This window comes from Macrobrachium nipponense, chromosome 19, assembly GCF_015104395.2.
Source record: "Macrobrachium nipponense isolate FS-2020 chromosome 19, ASM1510439v2, whole genome shotgun sequence".
Classification (NCBI taxonomy): domain Eukaryota; kingdom Metazoa; phylum Arthropoda; class Malacostraca; order Decapoda; family Palaemonidae; genus Macrobrachium; species Macrobrachium nipponense.
Window position 1 is genome coordinate 19,508,935 of NC_061088.1, and position 26,280 is coordinate 19,535,214.

The 26,280-nt window shown below is 37.6% G+C and overlaps 1 protein-coding gene across 13 annotated transcripts in view; it reads left to right on the forward strand.

The window, feature by feature from the left end:
• The window catches only part of LOC135214579 (prominin-1-like), a 440,766-nt gene that overhangs the window by 370,240 nt on the left and 44,246 nt on the right, over window positions 1–26,280 (forward strand). For 11 of the 13 annotated variants that reach the window (XM_064248931.1, XM_064248986.1, XM_064248992.1 and 8 more), the window contains 3 exons: window positions 23,392–23,458; window positions 23,807–23,980; window positions 26,024–26,145. In XM_064248931.1, coding sequence (XP_064105001.1) covers window positions 23,392–23,458; window positions 23,807–23,980; window positions 26,024–26,145 — 363 coding nt within the window. The remainder of the gene's footprint in view (window positions 1–23,391; window positions 23,459–23,806; window positions 23,981–26,023; window positions 26,146–26,280) is intronic. The other 2 variants (XM_064248942.1, XM_064248967.1) reach the window with 1 other exon arrangement.

Consider the following 26,280-nt stretch of genomic DNA (forward strand, 5'->3'; position numbering starts at 1 on the left):
GGATCTCTCTGTTTTATGCATCGGAGCAATGAGCCATTAGGCAGCCCTTTTAACACCCTTAATCCAGGTGGTCTTGGAAGTGAGCTGGTCTCCCTCCTCGAGATGGTGTGTCAGTAGAGCGTGTCCTCTGAAGGAAGGGGATTATAGCTCCTGTAGGAGATCTAAGTCACTGAAATCTCCGGTAAGGTGAAGGGAAAGAGCAGGAGGTGGCCAGGAGATGGTGGGAGATCTCGGTAGGGTTGTTTGGGTGTCCTTGGGGGTTGCAGAGGGCCAGGCTGGGTGTGGTAGGAACGGGAGGAGAGCGGGGTGGGGGTGTGTGTGCCTGAGGGGAAGGGTCGGTATTAGTGAGAGTATGGTGTCAGGGGCAGAGCCAGGCCCCTTTCCATCCTGTCCCATCCATTCCACTATCCCCTCAGCAACCTCTGTTGCGCGCGCGCAGATCTGCCGAGAGCAGCGGCAGCATCCCTGGTAACTTTCCTCTTGCGCGATTCTACGCTTCCACTTTTCCTTCCTCTCTCTCTCTCTCTCTCTCTCTCTCTCTCTCTCTCTCTCTCTCTCTCTCTTCCCCGTGTTTTATTTAGTTTTGCTCTCGTTTGTATGGTCTCTCTTTCGTCATGTGATTTTTCCCCTTTAAAATTTCGGTATTTATTTTTACGCGTGGGACGTTTTTCCCCTAGAAGCTTAAATGCTCAGGATTATGGTGTTTTATATATATATATATATATATATATATATATATATATATATATATATATATATATATATAATATATATAATTATGCGTGTTTGTGTCTTGTATGTGTGATATAGGTTTGGGTGGTCATTCAGCCACTCAGCTGTAAATGTATTCTTACCTCGTTTCCGCTTTATCACGAAATGGATTAGTGTTTTGCTCTTGTGGTGATGCCTCTGACATTATGATTTTAAGGCTGAAGTATTGATTAGCGTTTGATTTCTGCTTTAAGTCCCATTGTCCTGCGTAAACATTGTCCTCTTCTTGGTTAAAGCGAATAGAACTGAGGGTATATGACACAGCTGGTTGCTTTATCTTGAGTCTTGGGTCTTTGTACCGAGATATTTCTCAGGAGTTGTGATATTGAAGGCTGTATAATGTGAATTTATTCTCCTTTGGTCTCTTGTGACCCATTGCCGTTCGCTTCTGACTCCCAGGTCTGTTGGCAACTTCTCACTGTCGGTAATTAGGGATAAATGGAGGCCCGTCTGCCTCTTCCTCTCTTTATCAAGAGGCTGGAAAAATCGAGCGAATTTATCGATTTTTTTTCTTTCGCCTTAAATTTAGTTTTAGTTTGAATTATGCTAACTCAAGAAACGTACCCGACTCTCATTTCCAAGAGAATAATAAATAATGAATAATAATACTGTCTATAAATAAACAAGTATTGAAATTAGTAATATATGACTTTAATAATATTTTCATTATCTAAACTGCGTTTTCTTTTGTCTTAAGTAAAAGTAACTAAGTGTATCTTAGTTTAACCTGACCACTGAGCTGATTAACAGCTATCCTAGGGCCGGCCCACTTAGCAACGGAACCTACAGCTTATTGTGGGATCGGAACCACATTATATTGAGAAATGAATTTCTAATCACCAGCAATACATTCCTCTGATTCCGCCCTGGCTGAAACTGGCAACGAACTCGGGGTTCCACTACCAAACCGGTGGGCGAATACTCAACCGACTCGTCCAGCGAGTTTGTCTTAATCCATAGGTCCTTTCCGTTGGAGAAGTTTTTCATTTTCATGAGATTGCAAAGGAAGAGCTTCCCATAACGTAAATGAAGTAAAAAAAAAAAAGTTAATATTTATTAATGTAATTGCTATAGACTCATTCCTACATAGCTTTAACAGGATTAACCTAGTATGTTTATAGAACTGCCCATGTGTATAAATGTATGTACTCATTCATACATAGATTTTACATAGGCTTTACCTAGCATGTTTATGGAAATGTACATATGTATAAATGCATGTATGTGCTCATTCGTACATAGATTTAACATAGGCTTTACCTAGTATGTTTATAGAAATGTACATGAGTATAAATGTATGCATGTACCTTCCACGAATGTTCATTAAAGCGCGGCTATGTATATCTGTTCGTGGAAGTGTGCGTCATTTAGAACAAGGTCATCCTCGTCTTCTCTCTCTCTCTCTCTCTCTCTCTCTCTCTCTCTCTCTCTCTCTTCCAGTTTTTACTTTGCTGTTATGTTTTTTCGCTCCATTGGTCTTCCCATCAGAAAGGGTCGCTGCCCTCTTAGACGTCCTCTTTTAGACATTCGTTTCTTTGGAGTTGCTTTGGCTACATCTTGTAGTCTTCATCCCTCTGGAGGTCTTTAACTTACCATCTCATTTTCTAAGATCCTACGGTCGATCGTATTTTTCGTCTCTCTCTTTTGATGATGTAGGTTTTTATAGGCTTTGTGTGTGTTAAATTCTCTCATTTACTTGTTCCCTATTTCGTCTACTCCAATTCTTCTTTACCAAGTAATTTGATTTTTTTTTTTTTTTTTTTTGCCGACACGTATTTTTTGTAAACTATCTGTAGATTTTTTTTTTTTTTTTTTACCTCGTTCGTGTTTTTCATATTAGTCTGTTATCTCTTCATTTCACCTCTTTCGAATATTTCCTATTACTCGTTTCTCTCCTCTTTCTCCCACAACGTTTGTATTTTTCTTCGACTTGTATTTCCTTCACCTCATTCGCATTCTATCTCGTTTTATTGTTCTTAATTTTCATTGCTTTTTCGTGCTTATCCCTCAATATCTTGAACCTCATTCGTATTTTTCCAAAACATCTTAGTCTTACGCTTGTACGTTGCATTAGCTTCTCGTCGTGTTTTTGTACATAATTATTATTATTTTTCCTACACTTTTCATTGTCGTAGTCTTGTACTTCATTCATATTTTTCTTATTTCAGTTTTTCTTTGTCTGCTACTTGGTTCTCATTTTCCAGTGTCTTTATGTTCTGTTAAGTTCTTATTTTCCCAAGACTTCCTGTCTTCGTAAGTTCTTATTTTCCCAAGAACTTCTTGTTCGTAACATTTTCCCAAGATTCTTGTTCGTAATTCTTATTTCCCAAGTTCTGCTTCGTAATTCTTATTTTCCCAAGATTTGTTTGTAAGTCTTTATTTTCCAAGATTATGCGTAGTTTTTTCCCAAGACTTCCTGTCTTCGTAAGTTCTTATTTTCCCAAGACTTCTTGTCTTCGTAAGTTCTTATTTTCCCAAGACTTCTTGTCTTCGTAAGTTCTTATTTTCCCAGTTTTCTGTTGTAAAAGTTCTTATTTTTCCCCCAAATTCGTGTCTTTCGTAAAGTTACTTATTTTCCAAAGACTTCCTGTTTCGAGTTCTATTTTCAAACGTCCTTCTTCGAAGTTCTATTTTCCAACCATTTCTTTTTGGAGTTATTTCCATAACGCTTGTTTCCGTATTTTATTTTCAAGACTATTGTTTTTAGTTTTTTATTGTCCCGTGATCTTATGGCCCCTCAAGTTCTTATTTTCCCGTGACCTTTTGGCCTCTAAGTGCTTATTTGCCCATGACTTCATGAACTCTTAAGTTCTTAATTTATCATGATCAATTACGGCCTCTTAAGTTCTTATTTTCCCATGACCTTACAGCCTCTTAAGTTCTCATTTAATCATGATCTTACGGCCTCTTAAGTTCTTATTTTTCCATGACTTCATGTCCTCTAAAGTTCTTTTTTCCATGACTTCTTATCCTCTTCTTGGGCCTCATACGTTTTCAAACCTTAACTTGTTATCGTCTTGCATTCTCCGTAGACCTCCGCGTTCCTTTTGTTGCACCTCTTTCGCATTCCCCCCCGACTTCTCTGTTGTCCTCCTCTTTCAGTTTATGATATTACGATCATTTTCCCGAGAGCCTTGTTTATGGGTGACCCAAATTGGTCGCCGGTTTTTCACTTTATGGCTGCCGCAGTTAACGTCTACGATAACTTTCCAACAAACCCCATACTCTTGACATATCATTTTTATTAAGTCCTAAAAGAAGCCTAGTTGATTATTTTGTTATTGCCTTTCATATCCATTTCCTTTTTTTTGTTTGTTTCTTTGTTTTACCGTAGCGTCGATTTGTCGTTTTTTTTGGGGTGTTTTATGGCCGAATCTTGATTTATGAGACACTCTCCCCACCCCCCACCCCCAACTGATGTTTCCCATTGGTCACCAGCCTTCACCCCATTTTGCCTTATTCTCTCCCCCCCCCCTCTCTCTCCCCCCCACTCCACCGCCACCCTTCTCGCATTCGTAACCTCAGAGTCATCTCCTCCATTACCATCTAGGTTTTACACCTCTTGTTTCCTCTTGTTGTTTCTCCTCTTTCCTCCTCTTATTCCGTTCGCTTTTCTCCCCGCTGACTCCTGTCCTGCGTCATCCCCTTTATGGCGCGTAGCATTGTGTGAAAACAACCTTTGTTGCTCCATCTCTCATTCCTCCAACCGTCCATCTCTCCCCCCCCTCCCCCTCCGTGAGTTTCTCACACCCTCCTGCTCTTTCCCTCCCTACTTTCTTCTCATCCTTTATTTCTCATATCCAAGTTCTACACCCCTTCCTATTCCTTTAACTCTATCCCCTTCCGTTCTCCTTACCCATGTATCCTCTTCCCCACCCTCTTTTTATATGTACTCCTCTCACCCTTCCTTTCCCATCCCCTTTATCTCTCCCCATCCATGGTACTTGCTCTCTCTTTCCTCATCTTTCCAAATCCTATCCGCCTCCCATTCTTCCTCCTCCTCCTCCTCCTCCTTCACTTTTCTCCCGGACCCAGGCCCTGATACCTTTGCCCGTTACCCCACCATCCACCTCTTCCTCCCTTCCCACCCCCCACCCCCATGCCTCCTTTCCTCCTCATTCAGCCCACTCAATCGTCAATACCAGATGTGAAAGTATCATCGGAAACCCGTAGAGTTGTTGTTGGGTTCTTCATAGCTGACCGACAATCGCTCTGAATGCTTTTCTCTGCCTCTCTTTCTTTTTACATATTGCACTGATTTTTTATTATTTTACCTAGAGCTGCTTCTTCTTATTGGATATTTTATGGCGTATAAACTTTTAGTAGTTGTTGACTCAAGGTTTTGGTGGATTTATATCGCCGTGTTCAAGGTGTAATGTAGACAAAAAAAATTTTCGTTCAGGTATGTTTTTTTTTTTTTTTTAAGTGACTTCATGAACTTTCACCCACTTTTTGCCGCCTGTTTGATGTGGAATGTGGGTGGATAAGATTGAATCCCAGGCATGTGTATACGGGTCAGAGTTGCCGCTATGTTAAATATCAGTTTTATTATTATTATTATTATTATTATTATTATTATTATTATTATTATTATTATTATTATTATTACTGATTCCTTTTGAAGTTCGCGATCAGCGACATTTTCGTTTGTGTTGCTCCTTATTTTTTCTCGTTATTTCTGGTGTATAGAGATTATTCTTGTCTTGGCCATTATAGACTCTTCTTAACTTCATTTTCAATTCTGAGTTAATTCAGATTGGAAACATTCACCAAGCATTTCGTTGAAATGAATAAGCAGATAGCATATATCGCAGTGGCGAGGAACCCTTGCCACTTGTTTTATGGCGTCTTACGGAAGTAGGTAGCTACTTAGGACTCGGAATTTAGATTTGGTTTTTATTACGTCTTGGATCTCTCTCTCTCTCTCTCTTCTCCTCTCTCTCTCTCTCTCTCTCTCTCTCTCTCTCTGACACAGGCCAGTTGATAGAACAATTTCATTGTATGGCCATACACACACACACACACACACATACACATATGTGTGTGTGTATAGATAATGTGTGCATGTAGGTGTGCAAATTATATACATCTGCATACATAACATACAATACACCAATCCACGCTTTCGACTAATTTACGGGGGCTCGGGTATGTTATAACATATACTACATACACACATTATATAAGTGTATATATATATATATATATATATATATATATAATATACTATATATATAATATATATATATATATATTATATAATATAAACTAATCAGAGACGTTAGCATTCTTTACGTACGGAAGAGCTGGAGAACTGATTCTCAACTGGACCGAACATTGTGACACTGATGTTATTTTTGATAGGCCCGAAAGGACATTTCCCACCCTAATAGAAGGGGAAGGTGGGAAAAAACATCCTTTGATGGCCGTAAATATTTAGGAAGCGGTTTGATCCGTTGGGTATGAGTTTGAGGTAATTGAGCCGTTTGACGTCATTGGTTGTTTATTTACTCCTGTTGACAGCAGTCGAATTTTTATTTCCAAGTAATGGAATAAAAATCATGTAATCTTCTTTTTCTTTATATTGTCATTGGCTGGAAAATAATAAAGTAAAATAACTCGGTCAGGGATTACCTTTGGAGAGGAAAATAACTTAGTCAGGGATTACCTTTAGATAGTAAAATAATGTAGGCATGGATTACCTTTAGATAGTAAAATATCTTAGTGAGGGATTACCTTACATAGTAAAATAACTTAGTCAGGGATTACCTTTAGATAATCTAGATTCCAATGAATTCGTTTCCATAAATATTACTGTTTTTTTTATAATTATTATTGTTCTGTTCTTGATGGGGTTATGTTATCTAAAGCCCCAAGTAGTAATCACTTTAAAAATTGATGTTTACGCATTAAGTTGCGACCGCCTCAGTGGCGTGGTCGGTATGGTGTTGGCGTGCCACCTCGTTGGCCGCGAGTTCGATTCTGGGGCATTTCATTGAGGTGTGAGAGATGTGCATTTCTGGTGATAGAAGTTCACTCTCGACGTGGTTCGGAAGTCACGTAAAGCCGTTGGTCCCATTGCTGAATAACCACTGGTTCCATGCAACGTAAAAACACCATACAAACCAAACCAAACCAAACGAATTAAGTTGCCAGACCACTCTAATGTAATCCTTTAAAAAATGCCTGCGGACGTTTCGTTCTCGGTAATGGGATGTTGCTGTCACACTGTCGTTCGATGGCTACTTTCATATGGGCTGGTAGCGTGAGGGACTGGCCATAAATACATTTCAAGTGTGTGGATTATAAATATTCATTTATTCCTTAATTTAAGTTTGATTCGAGTATGAAAGTGCAACTGGATACACAAATGGATATATTTTATTTTGGTATTTACAAGAAAACTTCATTGTGTATGTTTAGGGAATAATATCGCTACATCCACCACACACAAATAGCCCAAATCTTTCTCAGGTTGAAGAAAAATGGTATCAGTAAATCTCTAGATGAAAAACAAAGCTTCCTATTCTGTATCTTTTTTTTTTGCAGGGAGGCTGATGGTTTAGGGCTGAGGGGAAGCAAGAGGGAAACAAACATTATAGAATTATATGTAAAAGGAAGGAACAAAAAGCCTTAACTCGCAGAAGCGCTCTCTGATAATTATAATAATATCAGTTTTTCATGTCGTGAACAACTCAATGAAGGACTTACAAATGGCATTGAGTTTGTTGTTGAGTAAGAACATGTAATTGCCAAGTACATTATTTTGAGTGTGTTCGGTTTTCGTTATCAGCGTTTTTGTACAGGTTACGCCCATTGTTTTTATTAATTATATTTATATTATTATATTATGTCATTCTGTCTTTAATAGGGAACAGACTTTCAGATTTAAGTAATGTATGGAGGGAGAGTCTTTACCAACCCAATGGCTCCAAGTTCTAAAGTTTTAAAAATAATCCCGCCAAACTAATTTGGTCAACCAAGATCCATACAAACTTCTGTCCACTGTGATAGATTTGGAAAATAACCCACGAAAGCAATATATTTTCTGTAGGACACTATATCTAAGGGCCTTCTATTGTAAGATTGTTGTTGGACACTGGAGATGGCAATATATGATTTATGTCAAACGTGAATCAGTTTTTTATGACGATTGTTGATTATAACATTTCGTGAGTTATCATTATTTTTGCATTATTCTCACGTTTGGTAGGATAAATTGGTTTGATTCCTTAAACTGGCGTCACAACAGTTATGGTTGTCGTCTACGGTGTGGTCTACGGTGTGGTATTCATTGTCTGATGTTTAGAGAGAAAGGCACGGTTTGTCCTAGTAATATTTTTTTAACTGGAGTTTACGTTGCAGAGAAAACTCACGTTCTGTTTTTGCGTAATTTTCAATTAAGCAATGTTATTTTGAAGTTTCACCTCCATTTTTTTTAACCGGCTAACATTGTGTATATGCAAGACACGCATTTTCCTATTCCTATATAACAACTACGTCACACAAGCTCCTGTTCCTGCATTGAAAACTTCAAACGAAGTGACAAACAATATAAACACCTCGTGCAACTGCAGTGACGTACGGTAAACTAATTACCACACCTGGTGTCATTTCTCAACGTCCTTGTGTTGTTATTGTGGCACGAAACTGATGGTTTCCTCTGAGCCTTCAGAGAGAGAGAGAGAGAGAGAGAGACGTCAGGTCCTCGTCATAAGTAATATTTTTAGATATGCAAGGTATTTTAGCGAACGGTTCTCCGCAGGAGAATATTGGTATTTATTTGTAAGCTTATTTTTGTTAATTTTTAAATGTTTTTGCCAACATGATCATGTCTCCGTCGATTTATTTTATTTATTTTTTTTACCTCGAATTATACAGTTCAGTGACCGTTGATTCCATTGTGATACCTAGCATAGGAATTCCCTTCGAACTTTCGTATCCCCAAAGTACAATCTTCTCTCTCTCCCATATTTCCATTATGCTAAGTCTAGCCTGTTCTCATCGGCCTTTGCAAGGAATCTGTCCAAACGGATCGGTATGAACGACCCTAAGGCACTTCTCCCCATAGGCACGACCTTTCCCCCAGATTAGGGTTGTTGCTCAAGCCTGGATCCGGTGAATTAAAGTTGGTTAGATTCGCTTCCGAAAAGTTCAAGTCTGTATTCAGATCCAGATTCGGTTGGAGAGTCTAGAACGGATATTCATTTAGTATGTCAAGGACTGTTCCATCATGGAAGTCAAGAACTGTTCCATCATGGAAGTTAAGAACTGTTCCGTCCTCAGTCATGGACGTCAAGTTCCACTGTTCCTTTTCCTCATGGAAAGTCAAGGACTGTTCCATCATGGAACGTTCAAGGGAACGGTTCCAATCATGGAAGTCAAGGAACGTTCCAATCATGGACGTCAAGGGACTGTTCCATCATGGACGTCAAGGACTGTTCCATCATGGAACGTCCAAAGAACTTGTTCCATCATGGAACGTCAATGGGAACTGTTCCCATCATGGAAACGGTCAAAGGGAAACTGTTACCATCATGGAACGTCAAGGAAACTGTTCCATCATGGAACGTCAAGGAACGTTCCCTTCCTTGGAAGTCAGAATTGGTCTCCACAATGGACGCAAGGACTTGTTTCCATCATGGAAGTCAAGGGGACTGTTCCATTCCATGGACGTCAAGGAACGTTCCATCAAGGACGTCAAGGACGTTCATCATGGAAAGTCAAGAAACGGTTCCATCATGGACGTTCCAAGACTGTTCATCAGGGACCGTCAAGGACTGTTTCCATCATGGAAGTCAAGGGACTGTTACCATCATGGAAGTCCAAGGAAACTGGTTCCATCATGGAAGTCAAGGATTGTCAAGGCATGGAAGTTCCAAGGACTGTTCCATATGGGAAGTCAAGAAGTTGGTTCCATCATGGACGTCAAGGAATTGTTTCATCATGGAAAGTCAAGGGGACTGTTACCATCATGGAACGTCAAGGAACTGTTTCCATCATGGGACGTCAAGGACTGTTCCATTCCATGGGACGTCAAGAATTGGTCCATCATGGACTTCAAGGAACTGTTTCATCATGGAAGTCAAGGGAACTGTTTCCAATCATGGACGTTCCAAGGAATGTTCCCTATGGACGTCAAGGAAACTGTTCCATCATGGACGTCAAGGACTGTTCCATCATGGACGTCAAGGACTGTTCCATCATGGACGTCAAGGACTGTTTCATCATGGAAGTCAAGGACTGTTCCATCATGGAAGGTCAAACTGTTCCATCAGGGAAGGTCAAGGACTGTTCCATCCATGGAAGTCAAGGAACTGTTCCATCATGGAACGTTCAAATGGACTGTTCCATCATGGAACGTCAAGGAAGGTTGTTCCCAATCATTGGGACGCAAGGATGTTCCATAGGAACGTCAAGGAATTGTTCCAATCATGGAAGTTCCAAGAACTGTTCCATCATGGAAGTCAAGAACTGTTCCATCATGGACGTCAAGGATTGTTCCATCATGGACGTCAAGGACTGTTCCATCATGGAAGTCAAGAACTGTTCCATCATGGAAGTCAAGAAGTGTTCCATCATGGAAGTCAAGAAGTGTTCCATCATGGAAGTCAAGAAGTGTTCCATCATGGAAGTCAAGGACTGTTCCATCATGGACGTCAAGGATTGTTCCATCATGGAAGTCAAGAAGTGTTCCATCATGGAAGTCAAGGACTGTTCCATCATGGACGTCAAGGATTGTTCCATCATGGAAGTCAAGAAGTGTTCCATCATGGAAGTCAAGGACTGTTCCATCATGGACGTCAAGGATTGTTCCATCATGGAAGTCAAGAAGTGTTCCATCATGGAAGTCAAGAAGTGTTCCATCATGGAAGTCAAGAAGTGTTCCATCATGGAAGTCAAGAACTGTTCCATCATGGGATTGTTGTCGCCGCGATCTCCGGACGAGTCTGAATGCTTCTCATTCTTAATAAATATACAGTTCCTTCAGGAGTCTTTAATTTGGTGATTTTCACTTTTAATTGATACATCGACTACTGTTCATTTTTTCGAGATCAAATCTTGTATGATTTAGACAGTTTATTTTTCACATTGTTTTTCAAGAAAAGCGAGACGTTGTATGCTGTAACATATTTATATAAGGCCAAAAAGCGAAAATATATTTTATCCTTCACTTGCCATAGTTGCAAAGTCAGTTGACGCCATTCATTGAGTTAATCCACCGATTAAACAATACTTCCAGATTACAAGCCACGTTCAAGACAATGACATGTGGCTCCACCACGCTGATTCGTCCTTTAATTGGAATTTAACCTAACTTCTTTCCTTTAATTTGGAGACTGATATTTATGCTGTGAGAAAACTTCTCAAACAGAATGACAGTGTTGCCGCCAGACGAGATTCACCAACATTTTGCCGCTGAAGATTAAAAAAGTTTTGTTAGACCTGAGTAACTTCGTTGGAAATCGGATTTGTTTGGGTTTATGATTTCTCCGCGCATTTACGTTGCCTTGTTGGATGTCGGGAGACCGTTTGTAACGAAAAAAAAAGTTTTTTTTGGGGTAAAGGATAAATGTAGCCGGGAAAATGATGGCAGAGTTAACGGAGGCACTTTTTTTAATGTTATAAAATAATGCATTAAAAATTTGGCATTGGTATTATTTTATATTTGCTTATATAAAAGAACTCACAAGGTTCAGGTTATCTTATATAATTTGTAAAATTGTAGGAATATATTCGTGCGGTTGTGTTCTCCGCAGTCGTCACGTAATGGAAAGGCCACTTGTCACGGGGTTTAAAGAGCCGGCGATGTTGAAAGTGGTGCCAGTGTGTTCCAGCTGGAAGCGACCTCTTTTGTGGCTGATGGTCGGAGGTGATGTTGTCAAAAGGATGAACCTTGGACCGTGACCAAATTTTCATGTGTCCTCGTAAAAGAAGACTCTCTCTAGTGTGTTGAAGGTGGTGAGGGGAGGGGAAGGGGAAGGGGGGAAGGGGTGGGGTAGGGAGTTACACGGGGCTTATTTAGTTGAGGAAAATATTCTAGTTGAGGATTTTTAAGCTTTTGGCTTGTGTTTAGGGGTGGTTCCCAAAGGAATTACGAGCTGGTTGTGGAAAGTAACATGCTGGAATGGTCTCGCCTTCCTTTAGAATGTGGAACGTCAACCTTGTTTTACTTTTCGGTGATGGGTGCGCTAGTTCGTAGGAGAAGGTTGGACTTTCTTCTTCACCTTCTTCTTCTTCTTCTTCTTCTTCTTCTTCTTTATGTGAGTAGGAGATCTGGCTTCTTTTACTGGAGCCAATGTACTACCCTGCAAAATTACATCAGAATTGATCATGCTAACTTTTATGTGTAGAGGAATATTACTTTGTTAATATCGTGTGTGTTAGCAGTGAAGGTATGGGATGAATCATGGGTTATCTAAATCACACGAGGCTCGTTCCAAATTCGTTCAAACGATAACCATGTAACACCCCCCCCATTGATATTGTTTATTATTTTTATACACAACTGGACTTTCTTTATTCCTCTTAGTATCCATATTTATGAAATAATGCTGATTCGTTTTTTTTAAACTTCAGATGTATATAGGACCACCACATACGTACTTACATACTTTTGATCAACTTGTAAAATGCCAGAGTACAAAGTAAAGTATGAACGTGACATCTTTGTTCTCTGAAGCTAACCTATATATATATATAACATTGGTTTTCACCTCTTGATTCAGTGGCTCTGGAATGCGCTAACTTTGAATTTTTCCCGCAAGTATTCTTGGATGACTTCCTCCAAGCCCTTTGCAACCCTCCCCAGTTGACTAGTCACCACGTACATCCTGCATCTCTCGGAAAAGTTAAGTATATCTTAGTTTTACCAGACCACTGAGCTGATTAACAGCTCTTCTAGCTGCAGGCCCTAAGGATTAGATATCTTTTACGTGGCTAGGAACCAATTGGTTTCGTAGCAACGGGACCTACAGATTATTGTGGGATGCGAACCACATTATATCGAGAAATAAATTTCTATCGCCAGAAATATATTCCTCTGATTCCGCGTTGACCGAACGAATAATCGAACTTCGGACCACCACTCACCCGTCCAACGAGGAACTGCATCCCTCGGAATCGAAACATTCCTCTCGCTGGTGAGGCAGAGCGTGTACCGTGACCATTGCCGGTGGAATATATACCAGAATTTTATAGTATTTATTATTCTCTTCAGTCTTGAAAACGAAACCGTCAAGGAAGAAGGAATTTGCGATTTCCCCGAGAAAGTTTTACCTCAGTTGTGTTGTGTTTTCTATCTTCTGGAAGGGATCTCTTGGCCACTTAGTTGACTATTATTAGTTTTATGTAATGTCTCAACTTCAGGAGATTAATTGTAGGTTTAATTTTGTATTTGTTTCAGTACTGGACATTTCTCGAGTACCATTTAATATGACTCATAATTCACCCTACACATTCTTTCGAGTTCGAAAACCTGTCTCGTGTGTCTTGTCTAACAGATAATTAGATAAGCTAACCTTTTTACGTATATCTGAATCCTTTTCTTCGTGTCTTCAATTTTGTCTTCAGATTTTTTTTCTTTTTTTTTCACCGTCACTTTTCTCTTTCCGCTCCGTTTTTCCTTATGTATTATCACCTTCCCAAAATACCATACTTTTTCCCCAGTCGCGCCCTTCTCATTTTTCTTTTTTCAATCTCGTCATCGTCAAATGATATAGCATCCTGCAGCAGTCCTATATGCCCTTTTCGTCTTCCTCCTCTTAATACCAGCCTGTAGGGTCACAACTGGTTTGGATGACTGACTACAAAAAAAGGAATTCCTACTTAAAGATGTGCTGCTGTTCAAGACTAGGAGAGAGAGAGAGAGACCTTACAGACCTTACAGACCTTACATCTTGTTCGGGTTGCCCCAGGTCCCTCAGTGTGAGGCACCTCTAATGTCTACCAGAGAGTTGCTAGTACATCTTCCGGTATATTTTGCATCTTCCAATCTTGGATGGTCTGGGATGCAGTTTAGATATTTGTCGAGCTTATTCTTAAACACATCTACGCTCACTCCTGATATATTCCTCAGATGAGCTGGCAACGCATTGAATAGACGCTGCATTATCGATGCTGGTGCGAGTGGATTAATGTCCTGTGTGCTTTCCTTATTTTTCATGGTTATAGTTTTGGGCACTATTAATCTACCTCTGCTTGTTCTTTCTGATATTTTTAGTTCCATGATATTTTCTGCTATTCCTTTCTATCTGTTTCCATGCCTGAATTATCATGTAGCGTTCTCTTCTCCTTTTCTAGACTATATAATTTTAAGAATTTTTGTAGTCTTTCCCAGTAGTCTAGGTCCCTAACTTCTTCTATTCTAGCTGTAAAGGACCTTTGTACACTCTCTATTTGTGCAATATCCTTTTGATAGTGTGGGTACCATATCATATTGCAATATTCAAGTGGACTACGAACATATGTTTTATAAAGCATAAAAAATCATGTGTTTTTCAGCTTTTCTTGTTTTTTTTTTTGAAAGCTGCCGTAACAACATTCCCATTTTTGCTTTACATTTTGCCACAGAGTTGCTATTTGATCATTGCATAACATGTTCCTATTCATCATCACACCAAGGTCTTTAACTGCTTCCTTATTTGTGATGGTCTCATTATTAGGTCCCTTATATGCATATAGCTTTCTTTCTCTGTCTCCATAATTTATTGATTCAAATTTATCAGAGTTAAATACCATCCTATTTACCTCTGCCCAATCATATACTTTGTTAAGGTCTCTTTGTAGAGCGTTCCTATCTTCATCACAAGTAATTTCTCTACTTATTCTTGTGTCATCTGCGAAACTACTCACTACAGAATCCTTCACATTATTGTCTATGTCTTCAATCATAATAACAAACAGTATTGCAGCTAACACCGTACCTTGCGGCACACCGGATATTACCTTGACTTCATCCGATTTCTCGTCGTTTGCAATAACTATCTGTTTTCTGTTGTGTAAAAATTCTTTTAACCATCTTCCTACTTTATCCACGATATTGTGTTTCTAATTTTCTTCGCTAATATATTATGGTCTACTTTATCAAAAGCTTTTGCAAAGTCTAAATAAACCACATCTGTTTCATTTCCGCTTTTCATATTTTTGAATATGTTCTCACGGTGGACTAACAGTTGGGTTTGTGTACTTTTCCGGGTACGAAACCATGTTGTCCTTTATTAAACAAATTATTTTTTATTAAATGTTTCATAATATTTTTCTTCATTACCCTTTCATACACTTTCATAATATGTGATGTTAGACTCACAGGCCTATAATTACTTGCCTCTAGTTTCCCCCTTTGATCCACTTTTGAAAGTAGGGGTAATATATGCTAATTTGTGCTCATCATAAATCTTGCCTGTATCTACACTTTGTCTTAATAATATTGCAAGTGGCTTTGCGATAGAATGAACTACTTTCTTTAACAAAATAGCAGGAATCCATCAGGCCCTGCAGCAGCTCCATTTTTAATTTCATTATAGCCTGCACATATCAGCTTCATTAATATCTATGTCAGCTAAATATTCACTATTTTCATCCCTTACTTCTATATCATTATCTTCATTATCTATTCTAGGGGTGAATTCTCTCTTATATCGTTCTGCCAGTATGTTGCAAATTTCCTTTTTTTCATTCGTTAATCTCCCTTCAATTCTCAGAGGGCCTATTTCTATTCTTCTTTTATTCATCTTCTTCGCATATGAGTATAATAGTTTGGGTTTGCTTGATATTTAATAGGGTTTTTTCTTCCAAGTCCCGTTTTTCATTTTCTTTTGATTGTATAAGCTTTTTGTTCTGTCATTTTCTATCTTACTTTTTAGTTCTATAACTTTCCATGCATTTTTTTCTTTTGCAAGACCTTTTTTCCACTTTCTGATTTTCTGGAACAAGATCCTTCTGTCTCTTGGTATGCATGAATGATGTTTACTTTTCTTCTTCGGTATATATTTTTCCACTATTTTCTCCAATATTTTATATAATATCTCCGTATTTACCCTTATGTCATCACTTACGAAAATGTTATCCCAATCTTTGTTTAATTCTTCATTAATTTCTGACCATTTTTTATATTTTTACTGTAAGAAGTTGTATTTTCCATATCCTTCCCACTTTTTTCATTTCTTGCTTATCTCTATTTTCACTTGCTTTGGAATGAACTGTTAATTCTATGACATTATGGTCTGAAATATTCGCATTATAACTATTATTTTCTTTAACATAATTCATCTCGTTCACAAATACTAGGTCTAAAGTATTTTCCTTTCTTGTTGGCAGGTGATTTATTTGTTGAATGTTGTATTCTAGTAGCATATCTAATAGCTTTTCAAATTGCCTCTTATCTTCTGCACTACTATTACTCTCTTTTTTATATGTATAAGTACAACCACAATCTCCTATTCGTTCTTTCCATTCTACGAAAGGAAAGTTGAAGTCACCAGATAGGAGATAGTCCATGTCCTTGTGATTTCTACATATATCATCCAATTTTTCAATTATTAAGTCAAACTCTTTAGTATTAGGAGGTCTATATATTACTATGTTCATCAATTTTTCAGATTCAAATTCTACCGCTATTAGTTCACATTCTGAGTTACTATATTTCTCATATATTTTTCCTTGTTTTTTGTCTTTCCCATATATTGCGGTTCCCCCTTGATTCCTATTTTTTCTATCTGATCTATAAGTTTGGAACCCTTTTATTGATCATCATTCCCAGTCTCTTGGGAATACCAGGTTTCACTTATATTCATTATATCTATTTTCTTTTCATTTTGGGTTAGTTCTTCTAAGTACTCTATTTTTCTTTTTGAGTTACTCGTAACTAAACCCTGCGCATTCATCACTATGATGGTTTGCGTGTTTTCTCCTTCATTTAATACTGGTAGTAATAAGGACTTTTCCCATGTCTCTTTCCTGTTCTGGTATGTTGTTCTTTTTTTCATTTCCAGAAATTCTGACATTAAAAAATCCAACTTTTCCATAATATTTGATCTTCCTTCATCATAATTATTCATTTTGTGTCTGGATCTGCAATTTTCTCCGTTTCTGCAATATCCTCTTGCATAATAAATACAGTTATTATCTCTTGAGTATAATTTCGGAGCTGATGCTTTGAAATTTTTGCTGACACCTCTGCATATCTCATTGGTGGTTTGCTTTTCTCTTTTACCTGATATTCTTGATTTCTCTCTTTATTTGTTTCTTTCTTATTTTGGATTTTATTACTTGGTTGGTTATTTATTTGATTATGATTCATGGCTACAGGGTGCATATATTTGCATTTTTTTGTCGAACTTACATCCTTTTCCTTCTTTTAGGTTTTACATATTTTTGGATGCAGATCTCTGCAATCATCCCCATATCCATCTAAGTATGCACATTTACCATATATTTCATAGTTTTGACATATCTTAGGATGTTTGTAGTAACATCTTTCTCCAAATCTGCAATTCCCTCTTTTCAAAGGTTGCAGATTTTGTCTTTCTTGTCTATTTTTTCCTCTTTCCCGTCATTGTATAGATCTGGGTAGAGCCTCTTCGGATTTGCTTTTCTGTTGTCATATCGTAATTTATTTCTTCGTAGGTATGCTGCTTTATTGCCTCATATGTAGTATCAATGAGTATCTCTGCATCCATACTTTTTATCTTGTTCTTTGTTTTCCTTATTTTTGTTTCTGTCATTTCATTTTTGTTTACTTCTCTTCCGTTTTCCTCTTCTTCTTTTTCTTCTTCTTCTTCCTCTTCCTCTTCTTCTTCATCCTCAACTATTTGTACATTCAATCTTGATTTAATAACATTGTCTATCCATGATAGACATGTTGACAACAAAAAATTCTTGTATCTTTTCTCAAATCTTGTATTACCTCAGCACACTGTGGATGGGTCGGAATGTTGCATGCAGCACATTTTCTGATTAGGTTTTGTGGATTGACTATGCTATACCAAACCTTACACAGTTTGCATGCTTTTGGCATTCTTTTTCCTAATGCATCAATTAGGATATTCACAAGATTCACCTTATTCATTTTCTTTGTCGGAATATGTTGGTTTATGTATATTTTCTTTATGAGTCTCTTGACCACTTGGATTTTATTTGGAACTTCTTCAATTATTTTCAAGATGTTTTCATTAGATTTGTTCCAGTTTGAAGGATTATATCCTTCTAATATATCTATGAATGCTTTTGTATCTTTTTGGTTAGGACTGTTGCTGATTTCATAGATGAGAAATGCCAGTTCCCTTCCTGCTACCTCATCGTATTGCGAATCTGCTAAACACGCCAAATTACGCCACCTCTTCCCGCAGTTGGAACTTACTGCCATCTTGTTCTGATTTATAGTATTACACTTGATAAACTAACTTAGAAGACGCTTTATCCTACTATTTTTCACACTAATCTTATCACCGATAGTTCACGAACACTTCTAGATATTTCTCAAATTCTAGTTGTATGTTAACTTGTGATATCTGTTGATTAATCTGACTTCACGCGGGTACGTCTCACCAAGCAAGATGGCTACTTACGAGAGAGAGAGAGAGAGAGAGAGAGAGAGAGAGAGAGAGAGAGAGAGAGAGAGAAAGAATCTTTGGAGGGTTAAACATCTCCATATAGCTTTGTGTCTTGTTGACACCCTCCTCCTCCTCCTCCTCTTCCTCCTCCCCTCCTCCTCTCGGCTGTTTCTGGATTTTCTACGCTGGATTTAATTTTGTTTGTTTAGTTTTATGTTTGTGGGTACAGCCGCGATCTCCTGGTTTTTATCGCTTTCCTAATCCTGCTCCAAAAATGTCCACATGAAGGAGACACGAAGCGCTCATAGATATCGTTCTTTAACTTCTGTAATAGTTATTTGATAATAATAAGAATCATATACTGTCAGAAGTAACATTTGTGGTTTTGTCATTCCATGTGTGTGACTTGCTACCCTATCGAAAAAAAAATATTATTTTATTAATTAATCAATAATATAAATATCTAAGCTCTTAAAAATACATATACATTATATATGTATTAACATATATATATATATATATATCATGTATATAGTATTATATGCAATATATACTATATATATATATATATATATGTGTGTGTATATATATATATATGTATATATATATATATATATACTATATTATATCTATATATATATATATATATATGATATATATATCTATATATATATATATATATATACACATACACATAACACATACATACACACACACACACATATACTACATAATATATGTATAACTGAATCACGAAAATTTGGAACGTGATGAATATATAGATAAGGGCAAAAGCCACGAAGGAAAGGGTAACATTGGATTACCGCTGCAAGGCCTTTCGACTTCTTGTCCTTTTCTAAGCAGACTCTGCTCAAAATTCGAAAGGTCTTGTAGCGGTACTCCATTGTTTCACTTTCCTCCATGGTTTTTGCCTACACACACACACACACACACACACACACACACACACACACACACACACATATATATATATTTATAATTATATATACTATATATATATATAATATATAGATATACATATTAATATATAATTATATATAATTATTATGTTTGTGTATACTGTGAATATATTCGATACCGTATTCTGAAAATTTGATTATCTCAAGATATGCCATTTTGCAGCTCCGTGTATAACCCTCAACCGTGAATTATGCAGCGCCACTTTCTAGCAAATCATTCCTTATTCAGTGTTTTGGTCGGGCGTCTTACCTGTTTATCCAGGTCCTGGTCTCTCTCTTCTCTCTCTCTCTCTCTCTCTCTCTCTCTCTCTCTGCTCGTAGTGTCTATAGATAAGTAAAGAGCATTTGAAAGGGAATATGCTCTCTGAAAACAGTGCTCCCTGTCGTGCTAAATAAGTTGCGTTGTCTCCGCTGGTAACCGACTGCAATCCTTTCGTCAATGAGACCTGTCTGTCAGTGGCCAAAGGAGATTTTCTTTTGATTAATGAAGCTAAGGCGTCCAATGTCGGTTCAAAACATTTGCCTAATAAGCAGATCAATTAGTCTTCTGCTTTTATCTCGGTCTCTCCTCCAGTAAGAAATCAGTTCAATCAGGTTCGACGTTTGGTCTGTAATTAGGTTAATTATGCATTACAGTTTGTCCTGTGATTAGGGCAATTTCTCCCCTTCTTTTGTCGAATGAGCTTCGTCTCTGATCATTATTTTGCTGGAGTGAATGGATTTCGTTTTGTCCTAGTGATGTCAATATCTCATTGATATGTCAAATAGTTAGGTCAGCGCCTCAGTTTATCAAATAGACAGGCCAAGTCATCTTTATTGTATGAAATAATTGTCCGTTTTCTTGATTTTGTCCAGTAATAAGCCCAGTTTCCCCTTACTAGTTTGTGATAAAATTATGCCTCTGTTACTCCATACTTTTAATCATGACGGTTTCTCCTCACCCTTTTGTCACATGATCTTACCCATTTCTCCCCGCCATTTTGTCAAATAATCGGATCGGTTTCAACTTAATATTTCCTAAAGTAATTAAGCTTTTTCTCTTCAGCGTTTGGTTAGGTGATCGTACATTACATAAATTCATCAGTATATCAGGGCAGTTTCTCATCACTTTTTGTCAATCAGGCCAGATTCCCTCTCCCAGTTTGACAAATAATCGGAGAAGAGTGTCTCCATTTTTATAATTTTGTAAAATATTTAGGTTACATTAATCATTTTATCATGATTTGAATTGATCATCATCAAGATAGTTTCTTCTCCAAATTTTGTGTGTAAAAAATAAACAGGCTTATTTCTACTTACCAATTTGTCAAATTTTGAAGCTAATTTTTGCCAAATAGTCTGGTCAGACTGACTTAATTATTATTTTATTTTTATTAAGATAAGTTTTTCTGGCATTTTTTTTTACCCGTAATGAGGCCAGTTTCTTTACTGTTTTATCCTACTGTCAAATAGGTGTTCATCACCATTTGTCAACTTGAGCCATTTTTACCCTTTTATCCTCCATGCCAAATTTGCCACTACATTTCATGTGCACGAGGTATGTCACGTCCTAAGCATCTGCCTTATCTTTTCTTCCTCTTTTTCTATTTCTTTCTGTCGTTGCTGCTGTTTTCTCCTCTTATTGTTATTTTTCGTCTTCTGCTGACGCTTTTCTCTAACAACTTCTGACGACATCCAACGCCCCGGAGACGAAATAGGCCGAAGTGTTTGGTCGCATTTTCCCCCGACGGGAGAACAAGTTTGTGTCGTCGGATGTTGTTGTTATTCTGTTTGCCGAACGGCGGCGTGATGACGTCACGGAGAAAAGTGTTCTCTGCTTTTTAAATTAAAGACCTGATGTATTCTGGGATGGCTGCCACTCACTCTTCGCCTCATGATTCAACTCTGACCTCCTTCCTTCTCCTCCTCGTTCGTGTGATCGACCGTCCATATTTTTACTTAAATTCATATGACATTGAGTCTCTTCGTTCTCTTTGTTTTGGACATAGGCCTCGTTGTGCTCCGCTCCCATATGCTATAGATTTCATCGCGAGTTCAGAAATTGTGCCATGGCCAAAGACAATTGATATAAACAGGATATAGTGTGTTCTCGGGCATTCACTGATCGTAAAGAACACCCAAAGTGGTTTATGAAGTAGGGTATTTGCATTCACCATTAATTGTTGCTTGATATGTTTAATGTGATGGGAAAGAAGCGTTAATTTTTATTGTATGATGCCGAGGTCCAGCCGTGGTTTTGATATGTAAATTTTGTTGTAACAGTGAGGTTATTATAGTGAAGCATTGCTATTCTTGATTTTTCTTGAATTATTAAGTATAATATGATGATAGACTCTCTCCCACCCACATTAAAAATTGAATCCTTTCAACTATATATATATATATATATATATATATATATATATATATATATATATATATATATATATATATATATATATACATGCATGTACTTGTAAGACTGAATTATTGTAGTTTCGTTTGATACTTGATCTGCCATTATTTAGAGTAAATTCCTTTTCGACATGTCTCCGCCTATTAATGTTTCATAGCAAATAGTTTAGTCGAAAGAGTTTTATGCATATTTATTTTTATTTTTTTAATGGAGTGCGGTTTGCCCCAAAGAGACAACAGACAAAAAAAAAAAAAAAAAAACCGCCACTGGTTTTGTTTCATATCGGCTTACGAACCCATCCATCCCCGGTAATGGAGATCGGTCGCTTCGTCAATATTTTGCGCAAAATATCCATTTTGACGTCACACGAGGCGGATGGGGATGCTCCATGAATATTTTATGAGGGCATTTCATAGTCTGAGTCTGCATTGCTTTTGATGCTCCGGAGGATTGCGGAATAGGGCGGAGCGAAGTCTCTCTCTCTCTCTCTCTCGTCTCGTCATCATCATCGTCTCTCTCTCTCTCTCTCTCTCTCTCTCTCTCTCTGGAAAGATTTCCTCCTGTAAATATGAAACTTCACAACTTGACTTGACTTTTGTTCACAAAGGTAACGGAAAACGTTTCTAATAGGAAAGGTGTTTAATCACATCATCAGGCTTCAAATAACTTGCAAAAATAACCGAATGATAAACCGATTTTTGGAGTTTGTTTGAAATAATGTTCGTGGATGACTACGTTTCACAGATAAATTAACCATTCGGGAATAAATGGTATTATGCAACTCCTGCCGCCTCTCCGTTTACGAGAATACTCTTGAAAACGTTTTCACCATCGAACTTTTCAAGAGCGAATCCGGAAGAAGCACAGGAGACAAAACACTGGAAGGTCGAAGGAAGAGCCACCGATAATCACAGCTTGTCATCTGCTGACTTGACCCTTCAGACCCCTTGTGTCTTCGGGGTCGTGCCAAAACATGGAGATGGGGCCTGCGATAATTTCTCTCTCTCTCTCTCTCTCTCTCTCTCTCTCTCTCTCTCTCTCTCTCTGTATATATACATATATATATACACGCGCACGCACACACACACACACACACACACACACATATATATATATATATATAATATATATATATATACTATATCTATATATATATATATATATATATATATATATATCAATGTTCATGCCTCACTAACTTCAGTTGTAGATATTGACAGATTCTCTCTCTCTCTCTCTCTCTCTCTCTCTCTCTCTCTCTCTCTCTCTCTCTCTTCTCTCTCTCTCTCTCTCACACACACACACTGGTTATGCATTTGATAACCCTCTCGCAAATTTCTTGATTTTCCTTAAAATAATAAAAGAAATAAAGATGGAAGTGAAAATTTAGAATAAGTATTGACAAATGAGTAAATGTAATGGTAAACGACACTCATAGCAGTTGATTTTTTTATTGATGTTGTAAATCCATGTTGTAATATGCTTATTTTTTTTTTTTTAAATATGCTACACAAGATTTTACGTCATAGCTCGGCTCAAAAACTCAACAAAATATCCACCTGTGAACATGAATCATTCATGACTAGGCATTAAACCTTTGTCTGAGCAAATGTACATTCAGTTTATACTGAACTTTGATCTTGAAGTATTTTTGAATATTTCAGAAACTAATCAAATCCTCTTCTTTGAACAGGAGGTGCAAAACTTGCTTGTAAGGAACTACCGTGAGCTTCAGGATGTTCTCTTCAATAAGCTAGACAGTAAGTTTGAATTATCTTCAAGGCTGCTTCTTTTCCATTTTGTAGTTGTTTTTCCTAAGCCATGGTATCATACAAGAACATTTTTGGCTGTCCCGACTTGAAAAGTGCCAACTGGGCAAGGTTTTATCAGTACTAAATATATGAGTCGTTAAATCATCAAGTCTCGTTTGCTACTGTTTTCTGTGAAAGAAAATTACGCTAACATCATAGAAAACTGGAGAGCATTGGGACTGATATTTCTATGCAGAATTATGCTAGGATTATCTGTTTATTTTTACACCCTTCTCCTTCGGCTGCTTACATTGCAGCATATACAGGTGCAGTATAATGTAAAAATTTACCCTTTTGTTGCTACAGGTAGTGGTGAACTGGTGAAGGTAGAGTTAGCGCGTGTGACCAAGGCCGTTGCCATCGACAATCTAACTGCCATAGCCACTAGTTTATCAGCTATCAAGCAAGACCTTTGGGCCATCAAGAATACCACGCTACAACTTCAGGACCAAACCTCGAATCTACAGAGTGGTAAGGAAAGATGGCCAACTTTTCTTTTAAGGAATAAGAGTTGTTGGCGCAAAGTTACCATAACCTATACATAGTTCATTTTGCAGTGTCATTGTAAGACTGTGGAAATTGAATACGTACAGCTTCTTTTAACCAAAGTCAGGGGCAATTCCTGAGGCAGATCCACTTGAATACCTCCTGTTACACTCTTCAAACATTTTACTCTCAGTTCCTGTTTCAGCGCTGAATGACCGTATAGGTCCCAGTGCTTGGCCTTTGGTCTAAGTTCTATACATATTCAATTCAATTCAACACGAATACATCTAAATGTAATGAACTTTGCTTAATTTTTCTTTATGTATATATTATGTTGGGAATGCACTAGGGGCCATTTCTTATCAACTGGTTTTTCCCAAAATAAATAAAACTTAAAGTTAATAAGACACCCTGTTACCATACTAAGCTGTGCAGTATATCTGCCAGCTTACTAATTTCCCTTTTAAAAATGTGTTATATATATCATAATCACCTTTTTTCTCCCACTTTTTTTATACTCGGACTTTATTTATTTATTTTTATTTTAGTTGGATACTGTAGTTAATGGGTATTCTGCTGTATAAGTAAGTAGGATACCTGGCAGGATATATAAGGAAATGGATGACCCTATAGGCCCTGCGTGTCGTAAAAGGCGACTAAAAGGACAGTTAGGACAGTTGCTGCCTTGCAGTCTTATTTTTAGTAAAAGTCTAGGCCCACCGCCAAAAACTGTGGTTGATGGCAGCAAGGGCATGCAGTCGTAAAAACCCCTTTGCCAAACAATAAACCAAGCGTGATGTTGTAAGGAAGGAGTGGAGAACTCGCATCAGGCAACCAACCCCTTAATGTAGGGATAATGGTGGGAAAAAAGATATAAGGAGATGGATATTTAGAAAATACCCCACTCAGCAAGAATTAGGATAAGGGCCAAAGTCATATTTTATTGATGTTTTATTTTTATGTATACTATATGTACACATACAGTTTATATATATACAGCCAGTCCCCGGTTATTGGCGGGGGTTCCGTTCTCGGTGGGGTGCTGATAACCGAAAACCGCCATTAACCGAAACTAGGTGATTTATGGCGCTTATGGTGCCGAGTTTCGGTTAATGGCGCCAATATCCGGTTAATGGGGTCTCTGTTAGGTATGTTATGGCACCATCACTCTATTATCAGCACCTTATGGCGCCGATAACTAAATTTGGCCTGTTATGGCGCCATAAATCGTCTTTGTCTAGCGCACAAAACCGGAAATGTTGAATGAACTATGAAAATTTAATTATTTAACTTTCATTTATATACTACTAGTGTACAATATGAATGTCGGGTATTCACCCATTTAACCAGTGCTTTTATGCAGTATTGCATATTCGAAACTGGTTCAGAAATGTTAGCACAGCAAAAGAGTTGCCATAGCAAAATTATTACAATATAATTTGAGAGAAAGCATTTTAGTAAAAAAATGTAAAAAGACCATGTTGAATAAATTATGAAAATTTAATTATTTAACTTTCATTTATATACTACTAGTGTACAATATGAGTGTCGGGTATTCACCCATTTAACCAGTGCTTTTATGCAGTATTGCATATTCGAAACTGATTCAGAGATGTTAGCACAGCAAAAGAATTGCCATAGCAAAATTATTGCAATATAATTTGAGAGAAAGCATTTTAGTAACAAAATGTAAAAAGACCATGTATGTTTTACCCTGAGAACATTGATGCAAGAGAAGTTGCTGCTGTTAGTCATATGGTCTTGGTAATACTGCACTTCTACAATATACATATTTTGTTCATGGGCAAATGGGAAGAATTTAGGTTAATTCTATTTCTTCTTATGTAAAATGTACAGTACTATGTATAAAACAAGATAAGGGTCTTTGGTGGTTTGGTATGATATCTTTTTTGTGGATGGTCTGCGTAGGTGAATACTGTACATTATCATCTTACAGAGGAAAGAAGGGGGCTCATTATTATTGCATTTTATTTCAAGAGTCTCATATAAAGACTGAATACATTCCAGGCTTGGGGGATGTTGCTCGTCGACTACGCGAACTGCAAGAATCTTGCGAATCTCTGCCGGACTGCCAAGAGCTCATTACCAAATATGCAGATAAGCTAACCATCAACAATGACTTTGATCGGGTATGTAGTTAGCATGGCTTGGCAGACGTGGGACTTTGATTATTATGTCATGGAAAGATGGTTTAACATGCTGTTTAGTTCTGTAGTGAAGAGCTTGTTTCAGAAGTATCAACAATTGACTTGGATTGGATATTG